General features: G+C 37.8%; 1 protein-coding gene across 7 annotated transcripts in view; it reads left to right on the forward strand.

The window, feature by feature from the left end:
- Positions 1-12,267, forward strand: part of LOC109234321 (ion channel CASTOR-like) — a 34,678-nt gene extending 22,411 nt beyond the window's left edge. For 2 of the 7 annotated variants that reach the window (XM_019400253.1, XM_019400256.1), the window contains exons 8-12: positions 2,913-3,011; positions 3,285-3,479; positions 3,743-3,835; positions 9,373-9,639; positions 10,952-12,267. In XM_019400253.1, coding sequence (XP_019255798.1) covers positions 2,913-3,011; positions 3,285-3,479; positions 3,743-3,835; positions 9,373-9,639; positions 10,952-11,170 — 873 coding nt within the window. In that variant the 3' untranslated portion in view covers positions 11,171-12,267. Of the gene's footprint in view, positions 1-2,760; positions 2,860-2,912; positions 3,012-3,284; positions 3,480-3,742; positions 3,836-9,372; positions 9,640-10,951 lie in introns of all 7 variants that reach the window. The other 5 variants (XR_002069176.1, XR_002069177.1, XM_019400257.1 and 2 more) reach the window with 5 other exon arrangements.

The following is a 13,376-nucleotide window of genomic DNA, read 5'->3' on the forward strand; positions in this document are numbered from 1 at the left end:
ACAATAAGAATACCTGGGTCGAGACCTTCCAAACGGACATCCTCCTCATCTATTCTCCATAATATGAGATACCCGATTTTCCACTGTCTGGGGTGCGAGAACAGAGGAGTCAGCTAGCTGTCTGTGATGAGATCACTATGTGACTGAGCGCTGCAGCATGGCGAAGTAATCGAGAGAATGGTTCATCAACTGTGGGACAGTCGGACTAGCCAAAATGTGGTCACGCACTGAATCAAGGTCATTAGGAAGTCCAGTGAGTGTAAGAACTAGAAACATCTTTTGTCATTACTCTTGATGCTTTAACAACAACATCAACTTCTCAAATTCCTCCATGAATGCCCGTACTTGTCCCAAGTAAGTCGACATATCCAATTCCCGTTTCTTCAAATTTGTCATCCGCGATATCACATCGAAGAAACAAGATATGTCATTAGCGTATAAAGTACGAGCCTTTTCCCAAACTAAATGACATGCTTGGAACGGACGAAACAAAGGCATCAACTTGGAATCAATAGATCACCACAATATACTACATAACTGGGCATCGATCTTTTCCCATTGTGCTTTGTCCTTTTCATCTTCCTCACTAGCCTTTTTGGTTAAGTGATCTTGAACACCTTGACCTTTATATCACAACTCCACAGACGAAGCCCAAGATAAATAATTTGAACTTCCAAGTAAGGGTTCAGAAGTAATCATAAAGGCTGAATTACCAACTCCACTGTTTTTAGAACCAAAAACATCAATTCCGCGAGACATGATTGGATTAAATCATTACAAAGTCACAAAATTGGTGGCGAAGTTGGTCCAAAATTGTGTTAGGTTACAAAACTTTCAGAGGACTTTGAAAATTGAGGGTTTAAGTTGCATTCTGTTGATAAGATAGGCAGCTGCTAAAATAGCATCCAGCAGTAAGGTTTTGGTAGATGCATGGTGAAGATAAGATATTTTGCTACTTCTAACAGATGCCTATTTTTTATTTCAGCGACCCCATGTTGTGTAAGGACTAGTCTGATGGATTATCCCATTGGACTCCAAATAAGCACCAAATCTTTTATCCCATGTATTCACTGCCATCAATTTGCCAGATTTTTATTTTGGCATCAAGCTGAGTACAATTTCATCTTATAAAATGACTGAAAATAAGAGAAAACTTCACTTTTGGCTTTTAACAAATATAACCAAGTCATCCTAGTTCAGCAATCAATGAAAGTAACAAACCCTCGACTACCAGACAAAAAAACAGTTTCGGTAGCCATACATCAGAATAAATAGTCATAAACGGAGTTGTACTTCTATTATCACTCACAGGATAAGAGTTTCTAGTATGCTTGGCATATTCACACACATCACAAAACAAAGATTCAAATCGAGTCCTTGAAAGCAAATCGTGATATAACTTCTTCAAAACAAAGAATGATGGGTGTCCTAACCGTCTATGCCACTGTATTATTTCTTGGTTGACATCCTTGCTTTCCCCAAAAAAAGGCTTGACCAGAGTTTTGAATTCCATCTAATATATACAGGTCATCACGCAATCTACCACGGCCAATTTTCCCTGTTTGAAGATCCTAAAAAACACAATGATCGGGAAAGAACTCGATTTTATAGTTTAGAGCTTTGGTGATGGCACTAACAAATAAAAGATTGACAGGGAACTCAAGGACATGGAGCACGGATGATAGTTTAATATTAGGAGTACAAATGACAGAATCTGTTCCAGAGATAGGTGTTAAAGAACCATTGGCTATTTTAACATTATCTCCTTTGGAACACGGAGAATAATTTTGAATGCCTTTAGAAGAGCCTATCATGTGTCTGTTTGCACCAGAATCAACTATCCAAGAATTAAGGTGAGCAGCAAAGGCAGTACCTGAGTGCACATGGTTGGATGTGGCAAAATTAGTGGAGTCAAGTTTGGCTAGGAGGCGACGGAGAAGCTGAATCTCATGCTGGCCAATCAGAAAGAAATCTGAAGAAAATTGCTCAAAAATAATCTGCCTCGCTGAAAACCAAATCTGTCTCGAGCGAACCTTAGTTCCGGTGAACGGAAAAATCAAAACGGTAGGGATAGGCTCGGAATGTTCCAACGACCCTAATAGAAAGGAGTCCAAAAATAAAACTGACCAGACCTCTACCTCTTTGATAAAAACGGATCCTAGTGCTGCGAGAGATATAACTCACCTCAAAAAGGCAGGAATGGATCTGATACCATGTAGATTTTGAGAAGAAGAAAATGCTTCTTATATTTCTGTGTGTATTTACATCCCATGAGTAAGAGAATTTATACAAAGCTCCTAATGCTAATTAAGGAAATAAAATAAATCTATACAATCAATCTAGCTATCAAATCAAATAAAATAAAATTAGATCTCCTAAATATAATCAAATCTCCTGAAATCATGCTTATCAAGACTCCTAAATCAAATCTCCTTGAATCATGCTAATCAACATAACAGAATCTAGGTTATGACTTTGGACCGCCTTAAATTAGATTGGATATTTTCGTGCTGCAGAGAAAATTGAGCTTGGATAAAAAAATTAGCAAACCTCTCAGAATACAAGAAAAAGCTTTTATTAGGTTCATGATAATCATGAAAAAGCTTACTTAAAAGTTGAGAGGAAAAACTCGACAACTTTATTGTTTCAGTGGATCACTTGAAGGAAATTCTCTTCTGCTTTGCAATTGAGAGGGTATTCCAAGTAAGCAGAACATGGCATGAATAGACTTTTTAAGGTTTAATTAATTTGGTTATTCAGGTCAAAGAAGCATCTTTGATGCACATTGTCCGACCAACAAGAAAGCCACAGAAGATCCTACTTACCGGATGGAGACGAGACATTGATGATATGATTGTGGTGAGTTTGAATCAAAGCTCCTAATTCCTTTTCATTTAATCTGAATTCTGCAGGTTCAGGGAGGAAACTTGCCAAAGAACTTAATTATTCCAAAGACTACAGAACGGATTCTGTTTTGTGGTTGGCGACGAGATATGGAGGATATGATACTGGTAATCTTGTGAGGAGCTAACTGTATACTTTCCTTACTCATGCAAGCATTTGTCTATAGATTATGGCGGTAGAGATCCCTCGCTTGTTTTCCATATCTTCCTACCTCCTTTCAGACTGTATATTTGCTTCCATGTTTTCTAATATCTGAATATTTTCTCATTCCATCTCTTAGTTCCAGAGACTGATGAAAGAAGCCAAGAAAAAAAAACAAAGTATTTAAGATCTTTAAAATGATGCTCTGTAACTCCAACAACCTCAGCTGTTCATTCTAGGTATTGGATGCCTTCTTAGCTCATGGGTCAGAGTTGTGGATGTTCAATGAAGTTTGCGAGAAGGAAAGAGAAAAGAAGCTTACAGATGGTGGCCTAGATATTAGCCGGCTGGCAAACATAATACTGGTAAACCGCGAGGGTAATGCTGTGATACGACGACATCTAGAAAGTCTTCCCTTAGAATCATTTGGCTCGGTGAGTAAGATTTGCTAACTATGCCCAAAGATGCAGTTTAGGTAGAATGAAGTGATTGTGTGCTGATGTTAACGACACTCAGAAGGATTGGATCCTTTACTCTCTTCTGCTAGAATGGGTGGGAAGTTGGGTGGGCTTGCTGGTGTTCCTGCTCATATTGTGTTTTTTATAACTTGTATTGCTGTTCTTATCTTATCTCTTCTGCGAATCTTTTGTCTTCCCTTCTAAGTTTCCACTGTTCTTATTTTTTTGTTGTTGTGTAGATCTTAATTTTGGCTGATGAGTCAGTGGAAGATTCCGCAATTCAGGCTGATTCCAGATCACTTGCCACATTACTGTTAATACGAGACATTCAGGTGCTTTGTGGAAGGGTTATTTTATATCTTTTCCAGTGCCACATTTATGTTATTTTGTGCCCCTTTACTTCTATTAATGTCTCATGTTTTGTTGTTTTGTTTTATGTAAAGCCAAATTCACCAATTGGCTATCTTGGCCTGTGGTGCTGGGGATTTGGTATTGGCCCCTACCTTGTATATTAAAATCCAAAAATAAATACATAAAGGAGGGGAATATGGAACCTTATCTCCTCAAATCCTAAGCGAGTGTTAGACAGGCCCAACACTTTTCATCGATGAAGCTTATAAAAGAATCCTCTAGTGTAACAATACATGTCACAACTATTTGTTGATTGGTTTTACTTTTAGGAAGATTTTTTTTTATTTGGTTGTTTGATTTAGGGATTTGATAGGTGTATTGGTTGTATACTAATTGTGCTGATTTATATAGTTTCCTTAATTAGTAATAGGAACTTTGTATAAATTTCCTTGTTCATGGGATGTAGCAATCATCACAGAAATCTCTTCTTGCTAGAGATCTTCATGTTATCACAGCATGACCCATACCAACTTGATGTTGGACCGTTACATTATATTGCTCGCTCTCTAGCTGTCCAGTCCTTGGCATTTGGGGGGGGGGGGGGGATCGGGGGACGAGGTGAGAAGAGCCCAAATCTCTAAGAAATATTTATTGCTTGATACTATTGAAAGAATCTAAAATTCAACTAGGCTAACTTACTCTCGTAAGGGAATGATGCGTAGATCTTTGAGATTCAAAATAAAATTCATGCCACTAAGCAAGGTGAGTTGACTATCACTGATTACTATTTCTGAGTTAAGTGGGTTATGACAGTAGATTGACTACTATCAGGATCTCCAAGCAAAGTGTATCAATGATGAAGTTCTCTTTCAAAAATTGATTAAAAAGAAAGGGTCAATGATTTTCTGGACGGTTTGAATCAAGAGTATGATCAGATCAGGGTTCAAGTTCTTGTAAAACTCGTTTTCCTTTTTGGGAGGATGCATATTCTTATGTTCAACAAGAAGAGAGTCGACCAGTGGTCATGTTTTATTCAACACTAACTGAGAAGTTTGGGTTAGTTGTGTTTCTTGAGCAACCAAGGGCAACCACCTCTAAAAAAGATCACCTGCACTGTGATTGTTGTGGAAAGCCAAGCCATACAAAGGAAACATGCTGAAAACTACATGGTAGACCAACTAGAAGTCATGGGGGAAATCGTGTAGCTCTGCTAAAAGGTCAGGCTAATATTGCAGAAAATGTGGAGACATCCAAGTAAACTGCTTTTGGAGAAACTGTCTTAGATGAAGTTCGGCATCTTTGTCGTCTCTTGAACAAAATTGACTCTTCTAATGTTGTCACTTCCAATTATGTGCAGTCAGGTATTGCCTTTAATGTTCGCATTAATTCTTGGATTATCGATTCTGGTGCGAATAGACACATGGCAGGCTCCTCTTAAGGCTTTCAAAACTACTCTCCTAGTCCCAAAAAGGATTTTGTCAAAATAGCCAATGGCTACTTAACTCCTGTCTCTGGAACAAGTTCTGTTGTCTGTACACCTGATAATGCATTATCATCCATTCTCCATGTACCTGAGTTTCCTGTTAACCCGTTATCTGGTAGTGCCATCACCAAAAACTAAACTATAGTGTCGAGTTCTTTCCTATCATTGTGTTTTTCAGGATCTTCAAACAAGGAAGAGGATTGACAGTGGTGGATTGTATGATAACTTAAATTTGACTGATGGAACTTGAGACTCTTGGTCAAGCATTTTTGGAGGAAATAAGGATATCAAACAAAAAATAATACGGCGGAATAGACGGTTGGGGCACCTATTATTTTTTGCTTTAAAGAAGTTATATCCTAAGTTTATTTTTCAAAATCGAGTTTAAATCTTTGTCTTGTGATGCTTGTGAATATGCCAAGCATACTAGAAACTATTTTCCTTTGAGTGATAATAAAAGTACAATTCCTTTCTGAACTATTCATTCTGATGTACATGGTCCTACTCAAATAGTTTCTCTGTTTGGTAGTCGACAATTTGTTACTTTTATTGATTGTTGCACTAGGATGACTTGGGTATATTTGTTAAAGACCAAAATTTATGTTTTCTCCTGCTTTCAATCAGTTTATAAGATAATTTGTACTCAATTTGAGGCTAAGATAAAAATCTTGTGATCTGACAATACCATAGAATACATGGATAAAACTTTTGTTGCTTATTTGGAGTATTATGAGATAATCCATCAAACCGTACTAGTTGCACAAAATGGGGTTGCGAAAGAAAAAATAGAAATTTATTAGAAGTGGCAAGATATCTTATGTTTACCATTAATTTACCAAATCCTTATGGGGGGTTGGCATTCTAGAAGCTGCCTATCTCATCAATGGAATGCCACTTAAAGGGTAAGAATGATTATATTGTTCCTTTGAACGTATTTGGGTGTGTCTGCTTTGTTGTCCACACTAGGAATAGTGGAAAACTTGATCCTAGAGCTCTTAAATATGTCTTTATTGGATATTCTCCAACACAAAAAAGAGTACAAATGTTACACCATCATCTCTTTTGGGAGGGGGGGAGGAGAAAGAGCTATAAGGAGGAAGAGATGATTTTTCCAAGTTCTACTGTTGAAACCACTACTACTACCATGAGGAAAGTTAAATTGGAGAAAGAATTTAGGGAGACTATTGGGCGTTTGGATAGACCTGATTTAAAAACTGACTCAAGTAAAAATAGAGCAGAAGAAGCCATCATGCAATCTGCCAAAGCTGAACCCTCTTTTACTGATGAGTTATCTACATTTCTTAATAAGTTAGATTTCTCTATTTCTTACAAAAAGAATCAGATCTTGTACCAAACATCATTTGTGTAATTTTGTTTCTTTAATTCCTTGTCTCCCTTCTATAGAGCCTTTGCCTTTTTATGTGTGTCTATTCCCTAAAATAGGAGGGAAGCTTTTGCAGATCCTAAATGGTAGTAAGCTAAGATTGAAGGAATGAAGGCGTTGTCGAAAAATAAGACTTTGGAATATGTCACCTCATCACCAGATAATAAGTTTGTTGGTTGCAATTGGGTCTTCACTATGAAACACAAAGTTGATGGCTCAATTAAAAAATTCAAAGCAAGATTGGTGGCTAAGAGATTTACTCAGACTTATGAAGAAGAGGTGTATATGGAGATTCCTCCTAGATTTGATATTGAACAGAGTTAAGGAAAGGTGTGCAGGCTGAATAAAGCCCTATACGAATTGAAGCAATCCCTTAGAGCTTGAGTTAACAGGTTCTGCAAAGCAATGACATCCTTTAGTTTCCAACAAAGCAATGCCGATAGTACTCTCTTCATAAGACATCAAAGCAATAAAGTCCTCTTGTCATAGTTTATGTTGATGACATAGTAATGACAGGAGATGACAACAAGGAGTGTCCGATTGAAGAAGTTGTTGGCACAGGAATTTGAGATCAAGGATCTTGGAAAATTGCAGTATTTTGTAGGAATTGAGGTTGGCAGATCAAAAAAGGGAATCTTTATTTTTCAACAACAACAACATGCCCAATGAAATTCATAAGTGGAGTCAGGGGAGGGTAGTGTGTATGTAGACTATACCGCTACCATGTGCAGGTAGAGAAGGTAGAGACGTTGTTTCCGATAGACCCCCGGCAAGTTACAGAATGCAAACTAGCAGAATTGCCTTTTGAAAACAATCACAAGTTACAAACATGAGTTGGAGAGTCTGTTGATTAGGAGAAATATCGGAGGCTGGTTGGAAGACTTATTCATTTTTTCCACACTAGACCAGATATAGCCTATTCAGTCAGCTTGATAAGTCAGTTAATGCATGATCCCCGAGATCCTCATATGCAAGTTGTCTTTCACATTTTACGGTATCTGAAGTTTGCTCCGAGCAAAGGTCTACTTTTCTCCAAACATGATCACCTCCAGGTAGAAGCGTATATAGATGTTGATTGAGCTGGATCCCTAGATGACAGAACATTTACATTCGGTTACTGTACACTCGTTAGAGGGAACTTACTTAATTGGAGAAGCAAGAAGCAAAGTGTAGTTGCTATATCAAGTGCGAGAGCAGAATAGATTTATGACCCAGGGTGTTTGTGAACTTCTTTGGCTGCAAAAGTTACTAGAGGAATTGAGACTGTCTAAAAAGGGAAAACTTTCCTTATATTGTGACAACAAGGCTGCCATCAGTATAACTCATTATCCAATCCAGTATGACGTGTTGAAATTGCTCAGACACTTCGTCAAAGAAAAAGTTATGAGTGGGAACTTTATATAAATTCCCTTGTTCATGGGATGTAGCAATCATCATAGAAATACGAGAAGCCTTTTCTTCTTGCTAGAAGTTTCACTATTTACATTTGATCCTAGTGCTAATCTAACAACAAGGCACAAAAAAGGAAATAAGGAGGACTCCTTGTAGAATTTCTAATCTGACATAAGAAGAGAAAGAGATAGAAACTCTCCTGTACAATGATTTTCACAAAAAAATAGATCCATGTTGTTTCATGTCGTTTAGTATATGACATAATATGATTCTCTCCGAATGACATCCAGTCTACTATACACCCTGTAACCTCATGAGTACACCAAAAATAAACTAGGAATGAGAGGCTATTCCTCAAATGTACGTAGTTGTTCTCTATCCTGTCAAAAGCTTTTTCTCTATCCCACCAAAAGGTCTCTCATTTCCTTCCGTTCACAGGACCCATATGGGTGCTAGTGGAGCAACATACCAAGCTCTTCAAAAAATTTTCCTTGTGAATTTCCAGCTGGAGAGTACCTCCTTCACTGTGCGGGGCGTCATCACTGCGTCCCAAACCTAATTCGAAATCTCACACCATAAGCGAATTGCCACCGAACAAATGTAGGGGTTGGTTGTCCACATCTTCACCTGGACATTTGCACATGAAGAACCAGCTGACATATAATCTGCTTTTTTCTCAAATTTTCAGCTCAGTATAGCTCCTCTCCTTGCCAACCAAGTGGAAAATTACACCTTTCTAAAATTTTATGTGTAGTATATTTCAAGTTTCCAAGTTCAATCAGGTTCTGTTTTCTTTTTCCCTGTCCCCCATGTCTAACCGATCAGATTGCCTCATAATTCATGACTGATTTGTCAGTCTCTGTCATCAACCACCTGCATTATTTCCTTTCTGGCATGGGTTCTTCTCAGCAGTATTACTACATTCATGTGCAAATTTTGGAGTGTTCCCTCAACAGAACCGGTAGTTTGCTCTTGATAAGTAACCTTGGACCCCGATATTACTTTACTCAATGAAGGACACTATTGACAGGATCAGGAATGGAAGTACAAGTCCTCTTACCTATTGAACGATTAGAAATTTTTCCAAATTTAACTGCAGAGATCTAAGATTTCTCAAGGAAGAATCAAGTCATCTGCCCCATTGAGTTTCATTTAGATGCATGATTTCTGTTTCCGTAAAGTGGCATTGTTTTTGTATTATCTTGTTAAAGCTGCGACATCAGATCTTGCACTCAGAAATCTTTTTTCTGGTTTTGCAGGCAAAACGCCTTCCATATAGAGAAGCTATGGCTTCCAAAATTCACAGGGGTAGCTCCTCCCAAGGCTCCTGGAGAGAGGAGATGCAGCAGGCTTCAGATAAGTCAGTTATAATCAGTGAAATTTTGGACCCAAGGACTAAAAACCTCTTGTCTATGTCAAAGATAAGTGACTATGTTTTGTCAAATGAGCTTGTTAGCATGGCATTGGCCATGGTGGCAGAGGACCGTCAAATAAATGATGTTTTGGAAGAACTTTTCGCTGAAGAGGTGAGGCAACTGGCATGAGTCATGCTGGGTTTCTTGATTTTCTGTCTCAAGTATTAGAGGAACATTTTGCCCCAGTCCACAGTCTAAGTTGCCCCAGTACATGAGTCATGCTTACGGGGTTTCTTGATTTTCTCTGTCTCAAGTATTAGAGGAGCCACATTTTGCCTCAGTACACGGTCTAAGTTGCTTCGGCACTGCAGCTTAGGTGCCGCACCCCTGTCGACACGACACTAGTATGGGTATGGGTATGGGATCTGTATCGGATCTGGTCAAATAAATTTGGGTACTTTGACCACGACGGATAAAAAAGTTTGAGACGAGATATAATTTGATTCCCGAAATCAGAACCAAAATTAGGGTAAATTTGAAGAAAATAGCATGACCTTATCTAGGAAATCAATCATTTACTTATCTACAACTTGAGAATTAAAAAAGGAATCCACACATTACAAGCTATGCTTATTTCTCATAATTTGGATATATTTATTTTTTTGAATTATTTTCAGCCGGATCCCACCCGTATCCGTACTAGGATCCGTATTCCCGAATCTTTTAATTTACATCTTGAAGGATCCGACCTCTAGATCCGCACCCGTGTCCGAGCAACTTAGCATCCAGTATGCAGACAGTGAGCTTGTAGGGATTATGTACATCCGGGTATTATAGGAGATCCAACACTCCGTTTATTAGGGAAAGCTAACAACTCAAGTAACATGAGACTATACATATTTCTTTAAACATATCAAAATAGAAAAGAAAAAACAAAAACAAAATACAAGAGTGAAAAATAAAAGAGTACAAGCTATACTGGAGATCCATTTTCTCTATTGATGTTAGAAACAGAAAAACAAACCAAAGAACCATATTTGCCGTGGAATTAGAAAGAAAGAGGCACTTTGCTGTAGATTTCCAAAATAGGGCTTTAACACCCTTTACGCTGCCTTGATTGGAATCCATCTCTTCCAGCATATTCCACTTATAAAGAGTTTATACTTTCCTAAAAAGAAATTGAAAAGGATCTGACATCCAAGTTGAAGCAGAATCAGAAAAATAAAGTACCATGTGAAACTTTCACAACATTTGACTCTCAGTTGTGTTATCAAACCTTCCACAGTTAGGATGCATTCCTCATTTTTATAAACTTGAGACAGTTATATCACTTGCTTCAAAATTTTAAAAATTGATAGTATTCAATGTTTCTCTAGATGTTGAAGCATCAATCCCTTCCTATCACGCTAGTATTCTGCGACCTATATTAAGGCTGTAGTTATTATTGTTGTCCATGACTAATAAAAACCTTTTGATATTGCAGGGAAATGAGTTGCAAATAAGAGGGGCAGATCTCTACCTTTGTGAGGGTGAGGAGTTGAGTTTTTACGAAGTGCTCCTACGTGCGCGACAAAGAAGAGAGATTGTGATTGGTTACCGTCTTGCTAATGCAGAAAAAGCTATCATCAATCCCCCGGCTAAAACAGAGAGAAGAAGGTGGTCAGTTAAGGATGTTTTTGTTATAATAGCTGACAAGGAATAAAATATACCAACAGTGAAATCCTTTTAGCCACCTGAATTTCTCGCGTATCACTGGTAATGCAAGGTGCTGTAAGATCTTGTCAGTCACATCTCAAATAAATGAGCTATGGATGGAGATGATAGAGCACCGAGTATAACGATGACATTTTGGTTCAGGAACCATAGCGTTACACAATCAACCAATTTGTTGCCTCATCAGCTCTTGTTATTCGTTCACGGAGTGTACTAGGATAATTGGCTGAACATAATTGGTTACAGTTTTCTCTAAATGCCATACGCACTAGACTCTTCCCTCTCACGGAAAGGTGTAACAATGTCTCTATAACAATGCCAATTCTGTTGTATATCAAGCCTTCAATGTGTTGTACCACTACACTAACTGTGTCGGCACAAATATTTATGTTAGAACTTCGATCTATAATGCAGAAAGGTATCCATCAAATTCTTGGGCTGTGTTTCGACATCTTTTATTTTATAATTTTGTTTTGACTAGACATGTCATTCAAGTGTGTCTAAGTTAGTGCATGGACTTAGGCAAGTCAGCTAGGCAAGGTGTCTTGGGTGATGGCAAGGCAGCTTTGATTGTGGGCAACAACTATGGCAAATGAAGGCGCATGGCACTTGACTAAGGCATGCGTGCGGATCAGTGGGACGACAAAGTTTATGACAAGATATGGTCATGAGCTTATGGGTGAGGCATGGTCCAAAGACAAGGTAAGGCAGGAAGGCAAAGTGTGGACAAAAGCTGTGAAACAAGTGTGCAATTCATGTGACTGTGAAGCAGTGTGTTGTGCATGTGATGTGGAAGTTTAGCCATGTGTAACGCACATGTTGTAGTTGGCCAAAGTGCTGAAGAGGGATTCATTTCGTGGGAAGTTTGAATTCAATTTATGGCTAAGGCTTTATGCTTGTTTTTAGGCTTAGCATGTGTAAGGCACATTGTATGACTACCCCTTGTAATCTGCCATTGGCAGCCCTCTTTTATGTGTTGTATTTCGTTGGCTAAGGCAAGTAGCATATGTGAGCCTTCCAACTGAGTGTCCTTTGTATATTCTGCGAGAATAGAATAAAGGTTGGGTTTTTACCCGTATTACTGTATGTTGCTTACGTTTTACAAGTCTAAAATAATTCTAAGTGTCAAACTGTGTACAAAAAAATGTAAGGCTGAGTGGCTGAGAGTTTGGCTACTGCCGTGCAGTGTCAATTGTGCTAAAATTGGCCTTTCGAAACATAAGCATTTTAAACAATAAAATTCATGCATGAAACTTAACCTTTAAAATATATTTTTTCATTAAAAAAAAACATAAAGGTAATTAGTCATTCATGCATGCCATATGAGTAACCATAGCTTACCAAAAGAATAAACTACTATTATCTATGAGATCTTGATGATACAGAATGAAAATAGTCAATCGTGACAGGCCCTGCTGAATGAAAAGTATAAAACAAATATTACTCCACGATAGTAAGACTGGAGCCTCACCAAAAGTATCAGTTGGAGATGTGGAGATATCCTATCTGCGGTGCTAGCACTACTTAGGACCGGTGCCTGAACACAAAAATAGAAATTTGGCCGATTGGCCTAAGCTCCACATGCCTAGTATGAATCATGAATCATTTCTCCAAAAAGTAGGACAAGAGAGGAAATAAAGATCAGGAGACATGTAAAATATTGATATAGCAAGGAAGCATTTATATCAATTCACAACTTGAATAAGAAAATGAAATAATAATGTAAAAATATATTTCAAACTCATTTCCTTTAGCATTTCAGTTTAACCAAAATCATGTGATTTTAAATTTAACGCGTAGCATTATGCCAATGCCGATGTAATAGTAACAACACTAAGTGTTTAACCTAGCCACAAGTATTGGACCTTATTTGTTCGGACGGTTTTCTGTAATATTGTACGAGTCAACTTAAACTCATTACATTTAATAATAATCAATTGCCCACAAAAGGAGTGACTTTATCCCACAAACCTCGCTTAGCCTTGGAATATTTTCCTATATTGGAAGGTGTAGTTTCATGGTAATGAATTTAAGATTCGAACCAACTCGGTGGTCTCCACTAGTAACTCCCAGAATATGTGTATTTTGTAAAATAGATTCATAGCCTAAAGCCTCAAAGAAATCTACTTTAAATTAAATCACAGTATTCATAACCGATTCAGCCATTTGAATAAAGCTCAAATGAAAATATTTCT

This window comes from Nicotiana attenuata, chromosome 11, assembly GCF_001879085.1.
Source record: "Nicotiana attenuata strain UT chromosome 11, NIATTr2, whole genome shotgun sequence".
Lineage (NCBI taxonomy): Eukaryota > Viridiplantae > Streptophyta > Magnoliopsida > Solanales > Solanaceae > Nicotiana > Nicotiana attenuata.